Raw genomic sequence first — 25,264 nt, 5'->3', positions numbered from 1 at the left:
TTCACCAGAGAGCTTCGGTGCCATGGGAACTAAAATCTAAATTTCCTGTAGTCCTATTTCTTATCTCCTAATCCAGTACTTTCACCACCATCTTATTGTTGTTAGTTGCGAAGTCGTGTCCGGCCCATCGCGACCCCATGGACAACGTTCCTCCAGGTCTTTCTGTCCCCTACCATCCTCTGGAGCCAGTTTAAGCTCACGCCGACTGCTTTAGTGACCTGCTTCACCATCTATATAGTACTAAAACTCATAGGGTAACAATTTTTGAACCAAGGTATCTCAGATGGGCTAACTTACAGATGTGTCTAGAAGGTGTTCAAAATCTGGGACCCATAACTCCCATGGAATTGGCAAATTTATAAAATTTTGGAAATTTTTACAAAACATTTCAGGACATAAAAATAGATCATAAGGCCTTTTATGAGCTAATGCAAAGTGTCATAAAACAGTTCCTGTGTTGATGTCTGGCTGGGTTATATAATTCAACATGGGCTATTTTCAAGGCAGAGGCATCTCAGAAAGTATCCCAACTGGGATCCAGTGAAGACAGTATATTAGTATCTCTGCCATTATTGAAGGCATTGAGGAATCTGGTAAGGAAATCTCTCTGAAAGGATGTCCCAATGGCTCATGGGTCACCTAGCACCCTTCATTTGTTAAATTTACATTCTACTACCTATTCTTGAGTTCAGGTCAAGGGAGGTAGAGGTGAGAGTGAATGTGAATAGACAAAAGTCACCGCATACATTTCTACACCTTCAAAAGAACCACGTGAAGTACAATTTGGAGGATCCAAGCCTTTGCTTACACACACAGACACACACACACACACACACACACACCAATCCACACCAGGTCTTACAGTCCTGGCTATGCTGTTGGCAACAATGTGGAGAAAGAGCAGAGAAGAGCAACAAAGATTATTAGGGGACTGGAGCCCAAAACATATAAGTAAGAGTTGCAGGTATTGGGTATGTCTAGTTTAATGAAAAGAAGGACTAGAGGGTGACATGATAAAGGTGTTCCGATATCTATAAAGAAGAGAGGGTCAACCTGTTCTTCAAGTACCTGAAAGCATGACAAACTAATCAAGAAGAAAAACAACATAGAACTAAGGAAACATGTTGTGGTAGTTACAACAATTAATCAGTGAAACGACTTCTCTCCAGAAGTTGTGAGTTCTACATCACTGGAGGTTTTTAAGAAGAGATTGGACAACCAATCGAATCAAGATCACGTGAAGTGTTAATACCACTTTATAATTCCTTGGTAAGGCCACACTTGGAATACTGTATTCAGTTCTGGTCACCACAATGTAAAAAAGATGGTGAAACTCTGGAAAGAGTGCAGAGAAGAGCAACAAAGATGATTAGGGGACTGGAGACTAAAACGTATGAAGAACGGTTGCAGGAACTGGGTATGTCTAGCTTAAGAGAAAGAAGGACTAGGGGAGACATGATAGCAGTGTTCCAATATCTCAGAGGTTGCCACAAAGAAGAGGGAGTCAAACTATTCTCCAAGGCACCTGAGGGTAGAACAAGAAGCAATGGGTGGAAACTAATCAAGGAGAGAAGCAACTAGAACTGAGGAGAAACTTCCTGACAGTTAGAACAATTGATCAGTGGAACAGCTTGCCTCCAGAAGTTGTGAATGCCCCAACACTGGAAGTCTTTAAGAAGATGTTGGATAGTTATTTGTCTGAAACAGTATAGGGTTTCCTGCCTAGGCAGGGGGTTGGACTAGAAGACCTCCAAGGTCCCTTCCAACCCTACTATTGTATTGTATTGTATTGTATTGTATTGTATTGTATTGTATTGTATTGTATTAACCATGTGTCTGAAATGGTATAAGTTTTCCTGCTTGAACAGGAGGTTGGACTAGAAGACCTCCAAGGTCTCTTCCAATTCTAAGAGCCACAGTGAGAACTCTGGAGAAACTAAATGGTGACAGTTATAAAAACAGAATAGAATAGAGTTGGAAGGGACCTTGCAGGTCTTCTAGTCCAACCCCCTGTTTAGGCAGGAAACCCTACACCACTTCAGGCAAATGGTTATCCAACATCTTAAAAACTTCCAGTGTTGGAGCACTCACAACAATTAGTTCAAGAAAAATAGATAAAACTGAGGTTTCTCTCTCTCTCTCTCTCTCTCTCTCTCTCTCTCTCTCTCTCTCTCTCTCTCTCTCTCTCTCTCTCTCTCTCTCTCTCTCTCTCTCTCTCTCTCTCTCTCTCTCTCTCTCTCTCTCTCTCTCTCTCTCTCTCTCTCTCTCTCTCTCTCTCTCTGTATGTGTGTGTGTGTGTGTATTTATATATTTATTTATTTACAAACTTCCTTTGGGACAACTGAAACTTTTTTCTTCAAAATAAATGTTGGAAGAAATGTCCATCTGGGTTCAGTTCCAAGTGGGAAGACAGACACTGGAAACATGGAGACTGCTTGGAAGGATGGTTTTAATGGCGGACAGGACCACGTGGTTTGAGGTCCTGGGGGGAAAAGAGGAAGCAATGCTGAGAGTGCCTGGGTTTTATGCCTTCTCTGGGCTTTTGAATTTGAGCTTGTATTCTGATTGGTTGTCAGACTCCCACGGGGCCATGCAGGGGCAACTCTGTAGGCTGTCCTGCGTCCCAAGCTTGGTTGACTCTTGCTGGGTGATGATGTAATGAAAGGGCTTTGGGATTCCTATTATGGCTCTGTCTGAAGGAGGTAGATCTTTGTTATGTAGAATAGAATGACTCAGGAATTAATGGCCCATTCACAAAGGTGGGGGCGGCTGAGTTTCTGCCTCCTTTTTAGGGGAAATATTCTGCCCTTTTAATATTTCCTAAAATGTTTCATTTTTCTAGGAGAGGGGACTGACACATTTATTTTGACCTCGGCAGCCATGTCCTTTCGTTGCTGAAATTACTGGAAAAACAGCAGAGGAAAAACTTTATGGCCACAGGCAGAGGAAAGGTTGAGCATGTTGTTTATCAAACAAAGAAGATATTTGTAGCTTGTCATTTCAATTTTTTTTTCTAATTGCCCCAGGGGGAAGAGTATTTGGTTTTAGATATGACTATGAAACTTTGTTTTTTTCCTAAGCTGACATAGTGTAAAAAGCCATGAGAAAAAGTTATGAGTTGGCCCTTTATGGATTTTTTGCTGAAAAAATGGGAAAAACAAACATGTGATTTATGAGTTTAAAGATCAGAAAGCTAATGCAAAGAATGAAATTAAGAATTAATTTGAGTGAGAGAGAAGGTGAAATATAAAGGTAACTATAATCGCTGTCAAGAAGTTTGGAAGCCATTTCTTTATTTATCCCTCCTTCCCTTCCTTTGTTATCTTTATTTTCTTTTATTTTTTTATGGGCTGCAACAGTGATGGAATTCAACATTTTTTACTACTGGTTCTGTGGGCGTGGCTTGGTGGGCGTGGTGTGGTTTGGTGGGTGTGGCAGGGGAAGGATACTGTAAAATCCCCATTTCCTCCCGATCAGCTGGGACTTGGGAGGCAGAGAATAGATGGGGTCGGGGCCAATCAGAGGTGGTAGTTACCCGTTCAATGAACTACTCAAACTCAAGCTACCGGTTCGTCAGAACTGGTCAGAACCTGCTGAATACTGCTGCAAAGGTTTGGGCTGTCAACCTCTCTCAAGTCAAGAATTTTATACACAAAGGCATTCATTTTCTGAAAATTTGATTTTAAAAACCAAGTTAGACAGGTGTGTCTACAGGGCTGATCCAAAACGTCAAAATGGCATCCCTGACCACACAAACAAAGCCCTGCCCTCTTTTCAATTGGTCATACATAAAAAGGGGGAGGAGCTTCAGCATTGTGCCCTCAGTTAATCTCTTAATTTTTTTAATCATCCTGAGGATGCTTCTGATGTTATTTTTTAAAAAATACATATTAACAGCCTACATTAAGGAAAGTTGCAAGGGACCGGGGATACGGGAGTTTCCATGTGCAAAAAGAATAATAGAAATATTGTGACCTATGACATAAATTGGATTGAGGCTAATAATCTGATTGCAGGTAATCCTCAATTTACCTCCCCCCCCCTGCTGAAGTACTTATTTTATTTAAAATTTAATTTATTTTATTTTTTATTTTTTATTTTATTTTATTTTATTATTTATTTTATTTTTTATTTATTTTATTTATTTATTTATTTATTTATTTTATTTTATTTTATTTTATTTTATTTTATTATTTTATTTTACTTATTGTTTTATTATTTTATTTTATTTTATTATTTTATTTATTTTATTATTTTATTTTATTTATTTTATTTTACTTATTATTTTATTTTATTATTTTATTTATTTTATTATTTTATTTTATTTTACTTTATTTACACAAACACACACATGTACATTTATAATACTTTGATTAATTTTATTGAAGAGGAAATATCCTTGGCTTGATTTTCTTTCCTGTTATCAGAAAAAATACAGCTTTCCTTAGCAGCATCTCCGAAGTCGAGTGATCACATTGCAGACTTGAAACTGTAGGTAGTCGGAAGGGCCTGGTAAATTGTGCTTTCTTAAAAGCTAACACAGGAAAATGGGGATGGGAGGGCGAGAAAGAAAAAAAGTTTTGAAGGAAAATAACATCAAGGTAACTAACTAGATCCGTGATGGCAAACCTATGGCATGTGTGCCATAGGTGGCACGCCAGCCATATCCCCAACCCAGCTTCGCTGCGCATGCGCATGTGCCTCCCGCCAGTCAGCTGGTCTTCGGGGCTCTGCCACATATGTTCGGGGGCGGGGCTTTTCCCGATCTCCACAGTTTTCCCCCCAGCATGCCCTACCTTTCTCCTGCATTTCTGCTGCCCGTTCCTTCCCCAATCTCCGCAGGTTCCACCCTCTGCAGGTCCCTTTCCGTGGCAGGAATGGAGGAGTAAGTCAGGGGTCGCTGGGGAGAGAAACTGTAGAAATCGCGAAACAACCCCCACCCCACTTTGGGGCCTGAAAAGCCGCCTGCTTTTCGGGGGGGCACATGTAGAGGGAATGCACTTGCATGCGGAGGTGCGGGGCGCATGTGCAGTGGGTGTTTGCATTGCATTTTGAGGATCAAGCCACGCACGCGCTTTGGGCACTCAGCACCAAAAAGGTTAACCGTCACTGGACTAGATCATCACATGGTTTTTGTCTTGACAAAAAGGAATGTAACACCATTTACATTTCCCCACCCAAAGTTATGAAAAATCAATTATACCCATTTTACACATATGGAATACTGAGGCTGAGCAAGCATCACCAAGCAAAGGGACAGTGAATAAAATACCTTGATGCATCCCTAACCGTTGACAGAATGAGCAACGGTGAAAGGCTGCCTGGTTCCAGTTTGTGAATGAGATGAAATCCATGCCAGTCCCTTCCCATTTTGCTGCTTCTGACTCACTTCTTGGGCCCATTTTAATTTATGTTCTCCTCCTTCCACAGGTGAAACTGGTCCGTTATATTGGAATCCAGTTACAGTGCAAGCTCAGCGTCCCCTTAAATGACAGGACGGTTGAGCTGAACAGCTATCCCAGGCTCAGCGACTGGTTATACCTTGTTAACCTGCGGAAGGACGTCATCCAGGTAAGGCAGTAGTGTCAAACTCGATTTCATTGAGGGGACGCATCAGGGTTGTGTTTGACCTCAGGGGGGGGGGGCAGGGTAGACGTGGCCAGTTTGAGGTCACTTGTGTCGGGGTGCCTGTGGTGGCCCAAGCGTTCTGCTAGTGAAAAGGGGCTCCTGTTCTCCGTTTTCGGCTGGGACGGCCTCCTGCAACTCTCTACCAGGGAAAAGCTCCATTTTCATTGGCAGAGGGTTGCAGGAGGCCGTCTTAGCCGAAAACGGAGATCGGGAGCTCCTTTTCGCTGGCAGAGGCACCACATGCCGGTTCTTCGCTGTCTCCAGGCCGGCTTCGTGGCCAGATCTAAGCTCCAGGTGGGCTGGATCTGGTCCGGGGGCCTTGAGTTTGACACCCCTGAGGTAGGGAAAGAAAGTCCATGGTTTTCTCATGGGTATAATTGAATAATTGTCATAGTTAATGGATATAGGTGACCCCCTATTTTTTATTTAGTATTATTCTCTCTTTAATTTTAACTTTAATTTTTAACTTTAATTTGTTGGCAATTGTTATATTGTTCTATACATTTAGTAGCAATTTGAAATTATAATCCCACTGAAAAAGGTTACTGATGACTGTTCCTCACAACTACGACTATGGAGCACTAGTCCTCACACTTAATGACCAGCACAGCTCCCCATGGTCATGTGTTTAGAATTTGGGAACTTGGCAACCAGTATGCATTTATGATGGTTGTAGCATCCCAGAATTATATGATTGCTATTCCCAACCTTCCCAGCCAACTTCTGGCAAGCAAAGTCGAAGGGGCCAGATTCACTTAATGGCCGTGTGATTCACTTAACAACTGCAGTGATTCACTTAACAGCCATGGGAGAAAAGTTGTAAAATTGAGCACAGTTCACTTAACAACTGCCTTGTTCAGTAATAGAATAACAGAGATGGAAGGGACCTGGAGGTCTTCTAGTCCAACCCCCTGCTCTGGCTGGAAACCTTTCAGACAAAAATAGTCCAAACTCTTCTTAGAAACCTCCAATGTTGGAGCATTCACAACTTCTGGAGGAAAGTTGTTCCGCTGATTAATTGTTCTGTTAGGAAATTTCTCCTTGTTTAGTTTTATCTCTCCTTGTTTAGTTTCTCTCCATTGCTTCTTGTCTCGTGCTTTGGAGAATAGCTTGACTTCCTCTTCTTTGTGGCATCCCCTGAGATATCGGAACACTGCTATCATGTCTCCCCTAGTCCTCCTTTTCATTAACCTACTAGACATATTCAATTTCTGCAACCCTTCTTCATATGTTTTAGCCTCCAGTCCCCTGATCATCTTCGTTGCTGTTCTCTGCACTCTTTCTAGAGTCTCCACATCTTTTTTACATCGTGGCGACCAAAACTGGATGCAGTATTCCAAGTGTGGCCTTACCAAGGCATTATAAAGTAGTAATAACACTTCACACGATCTTGATTCTATCCCTCTGTTAATGCAAAAATTCTGATCCCAATAGTGGTTACAAGCTGAGGACCTACAGTAATATTTCTATTTGTGCAGAAAGATATTCAATGTATAATGCCCTGATTTCTTATGCTTTCTTATATGCCTTTTGTGGGGAGGTGTTTTTTTGGGGGGCAGTCTGATTTTGTGACATATGTTCTTCCTCAATACATAATATCCAGAGTTCATTGCCCATAAAGTGAGTTTGCTTTTAAACCTCACTAAAACTCAACATGATTTGGATGAAGGAATAAATGGGGAACTCATCAAATTTGCAGATGACACCAAGCTGGCAGGAATAGCCAACACTGCAGAAGACAGGCTTAAGATACAGAAGGATCTTGACAAACGTGAACATTGGGCACTATCTAATAAAATGAAATTCAATGGTGAAAAGAGTAAGGTTCTACATTTAGGCAATAAAAACGGAATGCACAGGTACAGTATAGGTGGTACCTTCCTCAACAGTAGTAACTGTGAAAGGGATCTTGGAGTCCTAGTGAACAACCATTTAAATAGGAGCCAGCCGTGTGCAGCAGCTGCCAAAAAAGCCAACACAGTTCTAGGCTGCATCAACAGAGGGATAGAATCAAGATCATGTGAAGTGTTAATACCACTTTATAATGCCTTGGTAAGGCCACACTTGGAATACTGCATTCAGTTCTGGTCGCCACGATGTAAAAAAGATGTGGAGACTCTAGAAAGAGTGCAGAGAAGAGCAACAAAGATGATTAGGGGACTGGAGACTAAAACATATGAAGAACGGTTGCAGGAACTGGGTATGTTTAATTAAGAGAAAGAAGGACTAGGGGAGACATGATAGCAGTGTTCCAATATCTCAGGGGTTGCCACAAAGAAGAGGGAGTCAAACTATTCTCCAAAGCGCCTGAGGGTAGAACAAGAAGCAATGGGTGGAAACTAATCAAGGAGAGAAGCAACTTAGAACTGAGGAGAAATTTCCTGACAGTTAGAACAATTAATCAGTGGAACTAATCAGTGGAACAGAAGTTGCCTCCAGAAGTTGTGAATGCCCCAACACTGGAAATCTTTAAGAAGATGTTGGATAGCTATTTGTCTGAAACGGTATAGGGTTTCCTGCCTAGAAGACCTCCAAGGTCCCTTCCAACTCTACTATTGTATTGTATTGATTTTCTGGCAGCTGTGAAAGTATTCCCTCCAACTAGGCTTTAACTTCTTTCTAAAGAGGAAACTTTGGGGTGTGTGTGTGTTTCTCTGAGTGATTTGAAAGGTGCTGGCATGAGAAGGGAAAAGGGTGTTGGAATGCACACAAGAATTCATTGCAAGGTATTTTTTCCAACCGCTTATCCCAGGTCCCCCTTTATTTGGAAAACGCACAGCAGGGAAGATATGTTATTCATCAGCCTGCATTGTATTTCATGTCAGCCCTTCCTTTTGTGGGGTGAGGTCTGACAGCTTTTGCACAATTTTGTTGACTTCTGCCTGGGTTTTCAAGTAAAGACACACATCAGCAAAATGCACAAGATGTTATCACGTCTAACCAATTTCCCTACTCAACTTTCCACCAGGGGAGAAAAGTAAACTTCTTTAGCAACACATTTTCCTGAACTATTACGATCTAATCCTGTGTTTATTTTAACATTTGCGCAGAAAAAGTGGCTGATAGCTGGGGAATTTAACTTGTGAGTGTCTGCTTTTATGTTTGATGGAAAATGGCAAGTTTCTAGTCCTTCAGGTCTGCCCAGGCAAGCGACAGGGGCTTTCAACAAACAAAGTCAGTGAGGGAAGCCAGATTCACTTAATGACTGTGGGATTCTCTTAATAAATGTGGCAAACTAGGTCATAAAATTGGGCTCATCTAACAACTGTACCACTAAGCGACATGCATTCTGGTCCCAATTATGGTCATAAATCAAGGACTACTGCACAGCAGCGACGTGTAGTCAGGTGAGGCAGGGGAGGCACAGCCTCACCACTGTCATCATGAATAGAAAAAAAATGTAAAAGGAAAAAGGCGAGAGCTGAGGTCAGGCTGAGCTAGTTGCTGCCTCAGCGTGGATGACTCTGTTTAACTGTTTAAAAAAGCCTCTAAAAAAGCGCCCTCTACTATGAGGCAGGAGAACTGCATGCCTCATCTAGTCTGACTTTAGGCGTTTTATGATCACTCGAGCAGAGTTAAGCAAGGGTTAAAAGCCTAAAAATTCCTGATGTAGGTGAGGCACGCAGTTTTCCTGCCTCATAGTAGAGGGCGCAAAGGAGAAAAACAAATGCTGTCACTTTAAATCGGAACTGAGCATGTCTGGCTGTGGAATTCTGGGAGTTGAAGTCCACAAGTCTAAAAAAATTAACCCACCACTGGGTCAGTGCCTCACCAGCCATAAACCTCACCGCACGTCACTGCTGCACAGTACTTAATTACAGTTGTGCCATACATCCCCTATCAATATTTCACAGAAAATGCTTCTAGACACACTTCCAGTGTCTCAAAGACCTTGCCTAAAAACATTTTTTTTGCCAGCTTCAGCATATTAAGAAATCCTCATTTGCCCTTCTTTCTCAGGATTGCTGTTTTAAATCTTTAAAAGAATCCATCTCTTTTTAGGCCATGAGATTTAAATTTAGTTTACATAGCAAGTTGAGCCATGGCTTGTTAATTGTGTTTTCTGAATAAAACGTTGTTGGTTACGTTTGCATGACGTCTTTCCAAAAAGAGCCGAGGTGGCGCAGTGGTTAGAGTGCAGTACTGCAGGCTACTTCTGCTGTGTGCCGGCTGCCTGCAATTTGGCAGTTCGAATCTCACCAGGCTCAAGGTTGACTCAGCCTTCCATTCTTTCGAAGTGGGTAAAAGGAGGACCCAGATTGTTGGGGGGGAAATGCCGACTCTAAACCGCTTAGAGAGAGCTGTAAAAGCACTATGAAGCGGTATATACATCTAAGTGCTATTGCTATCTGAAGTGCCAAATAAGGAACTTGTGTGTGAATTTTCAGTAGAGTCACTTAGAGATGTGGTAATTGGCAACAAATCACATGGAGACTACTTTTCATTAGAAACAATCTCAGAGGTCAACCTCAGTCCAACTTCCCTTCACTACAGATCCGGGTTCTGAAGATTTCTGGTGAATTAACATATTACTTTGTGAGGCAATGTATTCGGCCGTTAAGAGCTCCTGCTACCAGGAAATTCCTCCTAAACGCCATATTGATTTTATTCATAATCTCTGAAAAACAGAAAACAAGCTGCCTCCTTTGGTATGCAATAATAATCTTTGCTTTATTAATCATGTATGTATTGATCAAATTTATATAGCTGCCCATCTCATCAAAGGCAACTCTAGGTGTTTTGATATCTGTAGCTGGCTGTTAGTCTTCTACTGTGTTTCTGTGAATAATTTGCTAATTTAATTTAGACTAGCTGGTTTGCACTAGTGCAGTTCCCCAGTCTTTCTGCGTTTATGGACCGGCGCGGTGGAGTGATAGGCACGCACACAGCTCCATTGCATGAGTGACAGGCATACGCGCCACCGCTCATGCAAATGGAGCACACACAAACGTGTTCACCCACTGTCAGTGCAAGAGGGGATACACGCATGTGCATACATGCTTGCCTGCCATTTCTGCGGCCTGGTTCCGATTGGCTGAAGCCTGGGGGTTGGGGACTCTTGGTCTAGTGGTTAAAGAGGCTGGTCCAGGAACCAGAAGACTTATCTTCTCTGATGGATAATTTTACATTTCCTTTTAGTAATTTCATTCTTTTTAGCGCATAATTGAAGTCTGTCTAGATCCATGATAGCAAACCTATGGCACACTTGCCACAGGTGGCTTGCGGAGCCCTCTCTGCGGGCACACGAGCCGTCGCCCAGCTCAGCTCCACCGCGCATACCTACGTGCCTCCCATTGGTCAGCTGATTTTCGGGTTTCTGCCACGCAGGTGGGAAACGCACCCGCATGCCGAAGGGCGGAGGGGATTGCAAATGCACGGGGATGGGGCGGGAGTACGGGGAAGGGTGGTGCGCCTCATTTTTGGTCCCAGGAGGCTTCAGGCTAGGCCTAAAACGAGTTGCTGGGTATGTATGTGTCATTCATGCACGGGGGGGGGAGGAGCATGGGAGGACCGTGTACACATGTGCAGGTGATGGGGCCCACGGGGGGGGGGGAGAGTGTCGTGCACACATTGCATTATAGGCGTGAGTGCACACACACTTTCGGCATGCCAGGACAAAAAGGTTAGCCATCACCGATCTGGATCTTTCTGACTCCCTCTGCTAATATATTTGCACTCCTCCTCAGGTTTTTGGCAAGTTCTTCAGGCGTTCATAAAGATTATAGCTAGCGGTTCTGCTAGTTCCTTCAGTACTCTATGATGTAACCATCTGGCCCTCAAGACGGGCATTTGTTTAAATTAGCCAAGTGTTCTTTTAGGCGCTCTTGTTTTGTTCCGAGCTGCAGCTCCCTCCTGCTGGTCACACAACAATGGCCAGCCACAGTTTCACTTCTCCTGAGAAAAGAGAGATTAAAAATATGAGCTACCACACTCTGCCTTCCTTCTTGCTGTCATCCATTACCAATGTACCCCTTTCCAAGTGGGATGCGATGGCTCAGGGGCTAAGACGCTGAGCTTGTCGATCAGAAGGTCGGCAGTTTGGCGGTTCGAATCCCTAGCACCGCGTAACGGAGTGAGCTCCCTCTTGCTTGTCCCAGTTTCTGCCAACCTAGCAGTTCGAAATCATGTAAAAAATGCAAGTAGAAAAAATCGGAACCATCTTTGGTGGGAAGGGAACAGCGTTCCGCGCGCCTTAGGCATTTAGTCATGACGGCCACATGACCACGAAGACATCTTCAGACAGCGCTGGCTCTTCAGCTTTGAAACGGAGATGAGCACCGCCCCCTAGAGTCAGGAACGACTAGCACATATGTGCGAGGGGAACCTTTACCGTTATCCATTTCCAAAATCTCTTTGCCTTTCTGTAACAGATAGTTTTTGTTGTTGTTTGAGAGCTGAGGCCTCAGCTCATTCTGACAAAATCTCTACAATTTTTAGCCATTCCTTTGTATCCGTCTTTGTTTACATATCCCCCTTTTCTATTGAGGGATTGATTATGCGTCTATCAAATTGGGGTCGACCACATAGAGGTAATCCTCAACTTACAACCATTTGGGAACTTCCAACCCAAATGTGAATTTCCAAAAGTTGGGTTTCCTCTGTGGTCATGCGGACAAACTTCGGGAGCCTTGCAACATGGGCCCATTTACATTTGGCTTAAAAAACTGCCATTAAAAAACATTGTAAAATCTGGTCGATCATGTAGCGGAGCCATTTAACGACCACCTTGACATATCGTAATGGGCAGGTTCCATTCGGGTTGTATGTCAAGGACTGTTTGTTGAAAGATTTTCTCCATTCTGATGGTTCCCTAAGCTTGATATTTCGAGTCTTCTAATTCAGGGGTCTCCAACCTTGGGAACTTTAAGACTTGTGGACTTCAACTCCCAGAATTCCTCAGCCAGCTGGCTGAGGAATTCTGGGAGTTGAAGTCCACAAGTCTTAAAGTTCCCAAGGTTGGAGACCCCTGTTCTAATGATGTACCCATTGGGCCGTAATCAAGTCCCTCAATCTTGTGGCTGGTCATTCTGTTCTTTTTCCTTCCATCTTTCCCATTATTAAAGTATTCTTCAGAGAGCTGGGTTTTTGCATAATGTGTCCAAAGTAGGATAATTTGAGCTACATCTTTTGTACCTCAACTGAATGCTCTCAGTTGATTTGTTGCATGTGGGTATGATCCTGCTCTGATAAAAGGCAGCTCAAACCTCCAGCAGGAATACGGTCATGGCATTACATCTCTACTTTGTTTGAGCAACTTCGAGATTGCTGCCTGCATCTTGGGACAATCTCCAGGATCTTCATTTCTGCAGCAAAAGTGAAATAGATGCTTGGTTTCTGGACAATGCATTCCTGCATCTAATAATCATGGTTCTTCCTTGCATTCAGAGAGAGAGAGATTAGAGACATTTAAACTGAGATGGGATTTAAATCTTCCCAGTTTTAATCCAACATAATAAACTGGTGCCTTCCAGACAAACAAGACTGCAACTCCTGTCATTCATACCAGCAAAGACCAGTCAGGTATAATGGGCTGAGGCACACTGTACCCCTGATTATTATGGACCTCCAAGATCTTTAACTAGCATTGAAGATCCTTTGGCAAACATCCCCGAGACCAGGTTCAGAAGACCAGATGTGTCACTAGAAGGCAAAAGCGCGAAAGGGCGCCTCACTTACTTTGGCCACGTCACGTGGGAGGGAATTCACTGAAGAAAACAATTATGTTTGGAAGAATAAGGTGGTAAAAGGAGACCAAGCGATAAAAGAACATGGGCATGTTTCAGAAACCTGGCACACGGTGGCCGGACACCACCAAAGTTGACACCAGAGAAAGCAATAGAGCTGTGATGCCGAATCTATGGTGCGCGTGCCACAGGTGGCACATAAAGCCCTCTCTGTGGGCATGCCTGCCGCGCCCCAGCCCAGCTTCACCGAACATGTGTTTGCACCTCCCGCTGGCCAGCTGACCTTCAGGTCTCTGCCACGCATGCATGGGGGGGGGCTTGCACAGCACCCTTGTGCTCCATTTTGGTTTCCACGCTAGTGCAGGAGGCCTTCCAGGCCCAAAACAAGGCATGGGTTTGGGGACACAGGTCCTTTCCAGGACCAAAACGGGGCACCACACGAGCCCCCCCCCATCCCATGCCCCGTTTTGGTCCTGGAAAGCCTCCTGCACCAACCTGGAAGTCAAAAATGGGCGGGTATGTGTGTGAGGTTCATGCGTGAGGGGTCAGGGGGGTCACGCATGCATTGCATTATGGATCTGGGCACATCCGTGCTATGGCGCGTGTGTTTTTGGCATGTGACAACCCAAAAGGTTAGCCGTTCCTGCAATAGAGCAACTCAAAGAAGTAGCGCAAGATCGGAAGATGTGGAAAGACTTGGCTCGTAGAAGTGCCGAGAGTCAGACCTGATTGATTAAATAACGACATCATCGTCAAAGAAACAGCTAGGAAAGTGCAAACAGAGCTGCTTTCCATCCGATCAATATCAGAAGATACAAACTCCACCCTTGGTGGCTTCTCCAAACAGACCATTAGCCCTTTTTTCCTCGTTTTCTCTGCCTTTATATTTCCCCAGCGTTGGGATGCTGTTTCGTTCCCTTTCTGCTCTGCCAATTCCAAAAATAAATCTTCCAGACAGGTTGGAAAGCCCCGAGATCCCCCCTCCTTTTTTTTCATAAATAGCCCGTCGACTACAATTTAAAATATCTGCTGACTCCACAGATCCTCAGAGCGGCTTGTCTTTCCAAGGCCGATGTTTTCCAAGCGGCTCCTGGTTTCAGGGGTGGGAAAACTCTGCCCTGTTCAAACAGGGGCTTGCTTTCTTACGACGGTTCTTCCTTTCTTTCTTTCCATTTTAAATCTGGAAAGCCTATATTTAAAGCCAGGCTAATGACAGGCTGTCAGATCCTTTAGTTCTTTAGGAGAGATTGCCGTTTGAACAATGGAGTGTTTATGGAACTGGGCCACTGGGAAAGTTCCTGCGAGCAGGAAGAACACCCAGCCCGTCATGCTGCGGAGCGTGAGAGACCTCCTCTGCCCGGATGTCGCGGTTCTTGAGGTAGGTGAAACTACACCAAAATCTCTTCATCCATCTCTCATAGAGAGTCCAGCTCTCTATGAGAAACATAGAAACATACCGGGTTTCTCCCAAAATAAGACAGGGTCTTATTTTCTTTTGACCCATGAAATAAGCACTTGGCCTTATTTTCAGGGAGGTTTTACTATTTTTGAGGTGCAGGAGACGGCGAGCGTGGTCACCTTATGGCTGCTGCTGTGTTGCAATATTTTTGGGGAGGTCTTATTATTTTTGAGGTGCAGGAGGCAGCGAGCATGGTCACCTCATGGCTGCTGCTGTGTTGCAATATTTTCAGGGAGGGCTTATTTTTGGGGAGGTCTTATTATTTTTGAGGTGCAGGAGGTGGTGAGCATGGTCACCTCGTGGCTGCTGCTGTGTTGCAATATTTTCAGGGAGGGCTTATTTTTGGGGAGGTCTTATTATTTTTGAGGTGCAGGAGATGGCGAGGGTGGTCACCTCATGGCTGCTGCTGTGTTGTAATATTTTTGGGAGGTCTTATTATTTTTGAGGTGCAGGAGGCGGCGAGCATGGTCACCTCATGGCTGCTGCTGTGTTGCAATATTTTCGGGAAAAGCTTATTTTCGGGGGAGGGCTTATTTTAGCACATGCACTCAAAAGCCTGGTTGGACTTATTATCCAGGGAGGTCTTATTTCCAGGGAAACAGAGTAGAAAACTGATAGCAGAAAAAGACCAAGTAGTCCATTGAGTCTGCCTTTCGAATTTGTTTTATATCTATTTCTTTATTTTACTTTTAAAATTTTTGTTGGACAATGGCCAAGTGTTTATCTCACGTATGTTTAAACTTATTTACTGACAATTGACCCATTACTTCTGCTGGAAGTTGGTTGCAACCTTCCGCTACTCTTTCTGTGAAGTCATTTCTGCGAAGTAAAATGAGAAGCAGTGTAGAGGTCTAAGAGGGCTATCGCTATTGCTATTAGGGGACCGGGAGCTAAAACATATGAAGAACGGTTGCAGGAATTGGGTATGTTTGGTATAATGAAAGGAAGGACTAGGGGGAGACATGATAGGGGGTTGCCACAAAGAAGAGGGGGCCAAAACTATTCTCCAAAGCACCAGAGAGCAGGACAAGAAGCAATGGGTAGAAACTAATCAAAGAGAGAAGCAACCTAGAACTAAGAAGACATTTCCTGAGAGTGAGAACAATTAACCAGTGGGACAAACTTGCCTCCAGAAGTTGTGAATGCTCCAATGCTGGAAGTTTTTAAGAAGATGTTGGATAACCCTTTGTCTGAAATGGTATAGGGTTGCCTACCTAAGTAGGGGATTGGACTAAAAGACCTCCAAGGTCCCTTCCAACTCTGCTATTCTATTCTATTCTATTCTATTCTATTCTATTCTATTCTATTCTATTCTATTCTATTCTACTCTACTCTACTCTACTCTACTCTACTCTAGCCTACGCCTACTCTACTCTACTCTACTCTACACTACTCTACTCTACTCTACTCTACTCTAGCCTACGCCTACTCTACTCTACTCTACTCTACACTACTCTACTCTACTCTACTCTAGCCTACGCCTACTCTACTCTACTCTACTCTACTCTAGCCTACGCCTACTCTACTCTACTCTACACTACTCTACTCTACTCTAGCCTACGCCTACTCTACTCTACACTACTCTACTCTACTCTACTCTACTCTAGCCTACGCCTACTCTACTCTACTCTACACTACTCTACTCTACTCTACTCTAGCCTACGCCTACTCTACTCTACACTACTCTACTCTACTCTACTCTACTCTACTCTACGTTTTTAAGAAGAGGTTGGACAACCAGTCCAATGTCCAATGCGTATCGTCCTCCAGGCTGTATACATTAAATTCCTCCACTCTCCTCTGACATGTTTTGTCCTTCAGACCTTGAACCATTTTGTTGCCCATCTCTGGACTCAATCTTATCAGTATCTTTTTTAAAGTGAGGTCTCCAGAACGGGACACAGTATTCCAAATTGGGTTTGGCTAAAACCCTATATACCAAGATTAGGACCTGGATTTTAATGCATCTTATTGCAATAGCTTAATAGAAACCCTCTCAATACAGTACAGAAGAACCTTCCTTTCTTTACTTCAGGAGACATCAGTTTCAAGCTTCCTGTTAGTTTTTTAATATATATATATATATATATACCGTGTTTTTCCGAAAATAAGACAGGGTCTTATTTTCTTTTTACCCACAAAATATGGCTTGGGAATTATTATCAGGGGAGGGTTTATTGTTTTGGGGTTGCCAGGGAGCTGCTCTCTTCCGAGAGGGCTCCCACAGAGCCGGGCCCAGCCTCAGGGGCGAATGGCTGTGTTGCGCTGTCATAGCAGCGCAAAACAGCAGCCGTGAAGTGACCATGCTCACGAGCAGTGGCCGCTCTGGGCGTACGCTCTATGGTTGTACACTCTGGGAGTATGCTCTGCCTGCAGCTGGGCCACAACCATAGAGCGTATGCCCGAGCAGCCGCTGCCAGAAGACTTGGCTTGGAAGCCGCCGAAAAATCCATGTTGGGATGGCAGTAGCGGCAGCGGGGCGACAGCGGAGGTGCCTTGGCTCTACAGGAAGAGCTGGGCCAGGGCATCGTGAGGCTGGGAGGCGCGTGAATGAGAGTAGAACAGCCGCTTGCGCAACCCCCCTCTCCAGCCGTGCAGAGCGCCATTCACTGGCATTTCAAAGGTGCCAAGCCGCAGGAGCCGGAGGGTGGCAAACAGGTGCTCACATGGCTTGGCGATACCCCTAGGTCAGTGAATGGCGCTGTGCCCGGATGGAAACGGGGTTTGGTGGGTGGCTGCTCATGAGCGTGGTCGCTTCATGGCTGTTGCATTGTGTTGCTGCGACAGCGCAACACAGCCATTCGCCCATGAGGCTGTGCCCGGCTCTTTGGGGGCCCGCTCAGAAGAGAGCAGCCACCCGGCAACCCCCCAGCTGGGCACAGCGCTGCTCACCAACCTAGCGGTATCCCGAATGCGCCAAGCAACACAATCACCTTTGCCTCCCCCCCCCCCACTTCCCATTGCTTGGCACCTTTGGGATTCCGCTAGGTTGGTGAATGGCGCTCTGCCTGGCCAGAGTTCAGGGTTTGTCCAGGGGGCTTATTTGCGGTGGAGGGCTTATATTTTTGTCCACCAGAAAAATGTGGCATGGCCTTATTATCAGGACATGTCGTATTTTCAGGGAAACACGGTGTGTGTGTGTGTGTGTGTGTGTGTGTGTGTGTGTGTGTGTTTATATGTATGTATGTATGTATGTATGTATATGTATGTATGTATATAACCAAGAATTTAGAAAAGCAGAGCTCATTCTTGGGGATTTTGGATCAGTTGGTGTCTCTCAGGCCATCTTACTTCATAAGATTGTTTGAGGGACAAAATAAGAGGGAACTGGCCCACAGATGCAATACCTTGTTCTCTCTCTGTTTTGTTTACCTCACAGGGTAGTTGTGGGCAACCCTGCTGGCTTTCCAGAAGGCGGTAAAAACCGGCTTTTCCCTCAGCATTTGGGTCAAGTTGTTAACAGAGCCCGATACATATATAGAATCTGTTGGTAACATAAGGGTTAGAATGCAATACAGGTAGCCCTCGACTTACGACCACAATTAATCACAAAATCTCTGTTGCTAAATGAGGCAGTTGTTAAGTGAGCTTTGCCCCATTTTACAATCTTTCTGGCTGCAGTTGCTAAGTGAATCGCTGCAGTTGTTAACATTAGGAACATGGTTGTTAAGTGAATCTGGCTTCCCCATTCTGACTCTGCTTGTCAGGAAATTGCAAAAAGGTGATGGCCCTGGGGACACCGCAACCGTCATAAATATGAACCAGTTGCCAAGCATCTGAAATTTGATCACGTGACCATGGGGATGCTGCAGTGGTCATAAGTGTCAAAAATAGGGTCATAAGGCACTTTTTTTCAGTGCTGTTGTAAATTTAAATGGTCACTAAACGAATAGTTGTAAGTCACGGCTAACTCTGCCCATTGCCAAGAGTATGATCCTGACTGGCTCAACGTTGACTCAGCCTTCCATCTTTCCGAGGTCGGTAAAATGAGGACCCAGGTTGTTGCGGGCAGTATGTTGACTCTGTAAACCGCTTAGAGAGGGCTATTAAAGCATTATGATGCAGTATATAAGTCTAAGCCTAGTGCTAATCCTATTGTTATACATATGTTTAGAACTATACACTGATCTTAAATTATGACCCTAATTGTGTCTGGAATTACAATCATAAATCACTGCGGTTGTTAAACAGGTCACTGTGTGACTGGTCCAAATTTTGGGGCAATTTTTTGGGGTGGCTGCTAAGCAAACACTAGTTGTGAATCTGTTTTACCTAATGGGCGGCTTTTTAAAAAAAAAACTTGAAACTGGAAATAAATACCACAAACCAGGAAAAAAAGTAAAACAAAAACAGTTATGTGAGCATGAGATGCTGTAAATGGCCCTTAAAGGCAAGCACCCAAAACGCGATCATGTGACTGTGGGAGAGGATGCAGCTGTTGTTACTTCAAAATTGGGTTGTAAGCAGCTGTGGGAGGAATGGGACAACTTGCCACAGCCAACTTGCTATGCGACAAGACACTGCAGGACAATTTATCGATTCAATTTCATTATTTAAAATAAATAAAAAAATTGTGTTAATTCTCATCATTCAGATTTCATTTTGACCCTCCATTTGCATCCTTTCTTTAATGATTCTATTTCATCATTTCTTTGATATCAATGTAATTCTTGTCCTGCAGCAAGTTGGCCATAGGAAGTTGTCCCATGGCAAATTGATGATGGTGAGTTGCCCATGACAAGTTGACCCATGGCAAGTTGTTGTTGGTGAGTTGGCCATGGCAAGTTGGCCATGGCGAGTTGATCATGGTGAGATGGCCATAGATAGGTAACTGTGAGAAAGGGTCATAAATCACTTTTTTCAGCGCCGTTGTAACTTCGAATGGTCACTAAATTGATATCATAGATGATAGATGATAGATAGATAGATAGATAGATAGATAGATAGATAGATAAATAGATAGATAGATAGATAGATAGATAGATAGATAGATGATAGATAGATGATAGATAGATAGATAGATAGATAGATAGATAGATAGATAGATAGATAGATAGATAGAGATAGATAGATAGATAGATAGATAGATAATAGGTAGGTAGATAGGTAGGTAGTTAGGTAGGTAGGTAGATGATAGATAGATGATAGATAGATAGATGATAGATAGATAGATAGATAGATAGATAGATAGATAGATAGATAGATAGATACCGTGTTTCCCTGAAAATAAGACAGGGTCTTATTTTCTTTTGACCCCCAAAATAAGCACTTGGCCTTATTTTCAGGGAGGTCTTATTATTTTTGAGGGGTAGGAGGTGGCAAGCATGGTCACCTCATGGCTGCTATTGTGTTGCAATATTTTAGGGGAGGCCTTATTTTGGGGGGAGGCCTTCTTTTAGCAATGCATTCAAAAGCTCGATTGGGCTTATTATCCGGGGAGGTCTTATTTTTGGGGAAGCTGGGTAGATAAATAGATGATAGATAGACAACAATAGATATCGTAGATTATAGATAGGCAGACAGACAACAATAGATTTCGTAGAAGATAGATAGATGATGGACGAGAGAGAGAGAGAGAGAGAGAGATAATAGAATGAACTGTTGTAAGTTGAGGACTACCTGTACCTTGCTTAGCTATGGTCCCAATTGTGATGGTAATTGGAGAACTATCTGTAAAAATAAATTACTAATAAACCATCTACTAATAGGTCCAGTCTTAAGTGTTTTGTAATCAGCCTGCCATCCTCTAACTGGGCTTATCACTTAGAAAAAGGGCATATTTCCCCCCCACCCCTAAGCGTGTTCTATTCATACTTGTGAAGCGTTAAATACACCCTTGGAGCAAATCAAGTGCTATAGACTCAGTGGCACAATTAGCTAATTTTAGATTCGAGGATTTGGGTGGGGAGCGGGGAGCAGTTCTTTAGATGGTGAAACTGATTTCTTTTTTTTCTCTTCAGAGCTGTTCAATCCTCTACTTATTTTATAACACAGCTTTACCCGAAACTCCATCCTTGGCCAACCCTCTGTTGAGATTTTGATTAACAAAACAAGATTGAGCAAGGAAGCAAGTAATGCTGGAAAATAAAGTGGATTATTTTATCTCCCTATGCCCCATCCGATCCGTCCCTGAATATCTTTGTGGTGGTTCTGTGTGTTTGTATACCTGCTCGTGTTTGTGTTGGGATGCGTTCCAAATAGTTAAAACGACTCCTTATCTTCAAGGCATGTTTGAGCAAGTCAACCCTTCTATATCCCCCCCCCCCCTTTGTTTTTGGTATTTGATATCTGGATTCAGTAGAGAAATTGCAATGGCTTGGAGCAGTGAAATAATTTGGGGGAATGGCAGGTGTAAAAATATTTAACAGAATAACAGAATTGGAAGGGATCTTGGAGGTCTGCTAGTCCAACCCTTTGCTCTGGCAGGACACCCTATGCCATTTCAGATAAATGTTTCTCTACTCTCTTCTATAACATCTGGAGGCAAGTCATTCCACTGATTAATTGTGCTAATTGTCAAGAAATTTTTCCTTAGTTCTAGGTTGCTTCCGTCTTTGATTAGTTTCCACCAGGCCAAACCACTAGAACCAGCAGCGGCCCAGGCTGGCATGCCCCTGAACTGATTCCAGTCTCTTCTGCCACTGGTGGCATGTTTACAGTCAACTATGCATGTGCAAGCAGTGCGCGCAAAGCGTGCACGAAGCCAACCAGTACCAACCAGTACAGGAACCTACCCCTGGTTTCCACTCATTGCTTCTTGTCCTGCTGTCAGGTGCTTTGGGAGAGTAGCTTAACTCCCTCTTCTTTGTGGCAGCCCCTGAGATATTGGAACACTGCTATCATTTCACCCCTACTCCTTTTTTCATTAAATTAGACACACACATTTCTTCCAACTGTTCTTTATATGTTTTGTCCCCTAATCATCTTTGTTGCTCTTCTCTGCGCTCTTTCTAGAGTCTCGACATCTTTTTTACACTGGGGCTATTAAAACTGGATGCAATAGTCCAAGTGTGGCCTTACCAAGGCATTATATAGTGGTATTAACACTTCACGGGATCTTGATGCTATCCCCCTGCTCCAATTTCATAGTAATTGAAGAATCATCCTCCCTCCCTCCCTCCCTCCCTCCCTCCCTCTCTCTCTCTCTCTCTCTCTCACACACACACACACACACACACACACACACACCACTTCTCTGATAAGCTGCTTTAGGCTTCAGTGCTCAATGTTGGTTTGGAAATGTTTATCTCATTCCATTTTCCTTCCAGTTGCCTTCTTGTTAAGTTTGAGAAGTGACGTTTAGATCTTGCTTTATTTACAGCAGTGTTTTTAGATAGGTTTGTACTTTTGTACTTTCTTTTTTAAAAAGTTTCAGTGCTAGCGTGCTCCGCTCTACTAGACAAACGCAAGTCTAAGAAATTGTAAGGGTGGATAATGGCTGTGTTGGCATCCCATGCCAGAAACCAATCAGTCCCATTTTTTCCTAGCTGGCTGGGCAAATCCATTTGTGTTGATTACAGGGAGTCTTTGATTTATGACTGGTGGCTTTGTGACTGTTTGAAGTTACAACTTTATGTAACTTTACTTAAAACAGCTTATGGCTGTTTGCAGCATCCCACAGTCATATGGCCGCATTTTATAACAGTTTTGCTGGAAACTGCCATTGACTCACGATTTTTGGCAAAACTAGCCTATAGCAAGCATTGCTTTATTTAACTATTGTGGTGTTCCCTTAATGACTGCTGCAAAACACTCACTCATGATTTGAGTGACTCAATTTATGACCATCATGACTTACAACTGTCATGGCCAAGCTCCCATCAGGGTCATAAATTGAGGATTACTTGTAGTGATTTACACAGAATTTCCCAAATTAGCCAACTCAATTTTATGTTTTATTTTAAAGACACAAACCAAACTCAAGACTTGAATTTTCCTTTGTCTGCATAGATTAAAGAAGAAAGTTAAAATTTCTTACCTAAAGCAAATTTGGCACCCGGTCACATGGCCGGCAAGCCACTCCCACCTGGTCACATGGCTGGCAAGCCACTCCCACCCAGTCACATGGCCAGCAAGCCACTCCCACCTGGTCACATGGCTGGCAAGCCACTCCCACAAAGCAGGCCACACCTACAGAAGAGGTTCTAAAAAAATTTGAAACCGACCACTGGTCTATACCAGTGATGACTAACCTTTTCCAGACAGAGTGCCCAAATCCGCACATAAGTGTGCGAACCCCCGCCCCAATGCAATAAGCGCTCGCCCAGCACATGTGTGCACAACCCTCCCACATGCATCTCATGCATGCACATGTGCCTGCCTGTGCATGCATGCACAAGCACCTCACACACGCCCCATCCCCTGCACATGGGCACGCGGCCCCCCGCAGGCCCCCCCCACATGTGCGGCAGAGATCTGACGACCAGCTGGCCGGTGGGAGGTGCACGCGGATGCGTGGCAGAGCTAAACTGGGGCGACAGCTTGCGTGCTCACAGAGAGGGTGCTGCGTGCCACCTCTGCCATAGGTTCGCCATTACAGCTATATACGGTACATCTTAAAATTGCTGAGGTTGAAAAACATGTTTCAGACAAGCGGCTCTCTAACTTTTGTTTGAAACCCTCAAGCGATGGAGCACACGATTTTTAGAAGACAATCTATTTCACACCTTAGTAGCTCTCACAATCAGGGAATTCCTCTTTATTTCAGCTTTGTCTCTCTCTCTCTCTGAAAAACTTATTCCCACTGGTTCTTGTTTTATCCTAGGGAGCACTGGAAAATAAATCCATACACTCTTCCCTGTGGCTCCCTTCAAGCATGAGAAGATTGCTATCGTGTCTCCCATTGACCTTCTGTTTACCTTTAATAGCTCTTCCTAGGATTCGACCTCTTAGCCTCTTATAAACTTTTTCACTCTTGTCTGCACTATTTCCTGTTCCTCAGCATCCTCTTCTTATTGATGACCACAAATGGGCAGTGCTCCAGCTCAGAGTGATATTAAAACTTCCTGTGATCTTGACATTATACAGTATCTCTGTTGACTTAGCCCAAAACTGCATTGGCTCTTTTGGCAGCTGTTGCACCTTGCTGGCTCGTGCTTAACCCAAGATACCCAGATTCTTTGCACTAGGTTAGCCTAACTTGTTACCTGTGCATCTGGTTTTTCCTGCCTTGATGCAGGATCTTGTATTTCTCAACACTGAATCTTGTTTTGTTGGATAGGGCCCAAAGCCTCTCAAGATTATTTTGAAATTTGTGGCTGCGTTTTGAGCTGTTAGGAAACCCTCCGGCTTTGTGTTATCCATACTTTTCATGAACATCTCTTCTATTCTCTTAAGTAATTTATAAAGATAATATATTCAGAATAAACTGTAGACCAGGTGCTAGAAACTAGACACTGAATTCCGGTTAAAGGGTATTAAAATATCCTTCAGGTTATAAAAATTCACTTTTTGCTGAAGTCCTTACCCGATTTCTCTTTCTTTTGAAACTCACACCAAATCTTTTGAGATACATTGAGTTAAACTTTATAGAACTTTCCAAACATGGACGCACTGCCTTATAGTGGCAATTTGATATTGGTAGATCTATTGCTAATGATTCCCAGTGTGGGATTTTCCTTCGGCATTATAGATTTACACTTACATGGTAAATTCATCAGGCCACGTGTCTATTTCAGTCTCGGCAATTTTAAGCTGCATGGACTTCAGTTCCCAGAATTCCCCAGTCAGCCTGCCAGATTAAAATCCCTAGGAAATATAATCTAAATATAATCATATTGGCTGTGTTTAAATCTTTCCCTTACTTTCCAGTCTGATGTTCTAAAATTTCTGCCATGAAACTTGAGTGGCTTGGACAGGAGGGGAACTTTTGATTTGAATGACCTACCGAATTTAAAAAGAGTAAGGGGCTCTGAAACAGCAGTCTTGAATTTAGAAAAGCAAGTATCAGGCTTGCTACTCATTTGAATTTTTCTCCTTCCTTAATTTACAAGGGTTCTCAATGTAGGTTTTCTTAGCTTAGGAGTTTTCTAAGCCTACCAGCCTCCATTTGGAATCATTTAGCAAAGTAAACATCAAGGATTAAGTCTTTGCCAGAATTGCTCTCTGTCCTTCCCATGCTAGCTTTCTAGATTCAGGGAACATATTTGTGTGAGATGATTTCAGACCTCTTTTCAGGCATCCAGTTTTGGTCACCATGATGTAAAAAAAGATGGTGAGAGTCTAGAAAGAGTGCAGAGAAGAGCAACAAAGATAATTAGGGGACTGGAGGCTAAAATATATGAAGAACGGCTGCAGGAGCTGGATATGTCTTATCTTGATGAAAAGAAGGGCTAGGGGTGACATGATAGCAGTGTTCCAATATCTCAGGGGTTGCCACAAAGAAGGTGGAGTCAAGCTATTCTCCAAAGCACCTGAGGGCAGAACAAGAAGCAATGGGTGGAAACTAATCAAGGAGAGAAGCAACCTAGAACTAAGGAGACATTTCCTGACA

General features: G+C 43.5%; 1 protein-coding gene across 1 annotated transcript in view; it reads left to right on the top strand.

Annotated features, from left to right (window-relative positions):
• KSR1 (kinase suppressor of ras 1) overlaps positions 1 to 25,264 on the top strand; it is a 183,690-nt gene that overhangs the window by 84,590 nt on the left and 73,836 nt on the right. The window contains 1 exon segment of the mRNA XM_081944367.1: positions 5,431 to 5,571. Within this exon segment, the coding sequence (XP_081800493.1) occupies positions 5,431 to 5,571 (141 nt within the window).

The sequence above is a fragment of the Natrix helvetica genome (genome assembly GCF_964273705.1).
Source record: "Natrix helvetica genome assembly, chromosome: 2".
NCBI lineage: Eukaryota > Metazoa > Chordata > Lepidosauria > Squamata > Natricidae > Natrix > Natrix helvetica.
The sequence above is the reverse complement of the archived record's forward strand: the minus strand, read 5'-3'. Positions and strand labels throughout refer to the sequence as shown.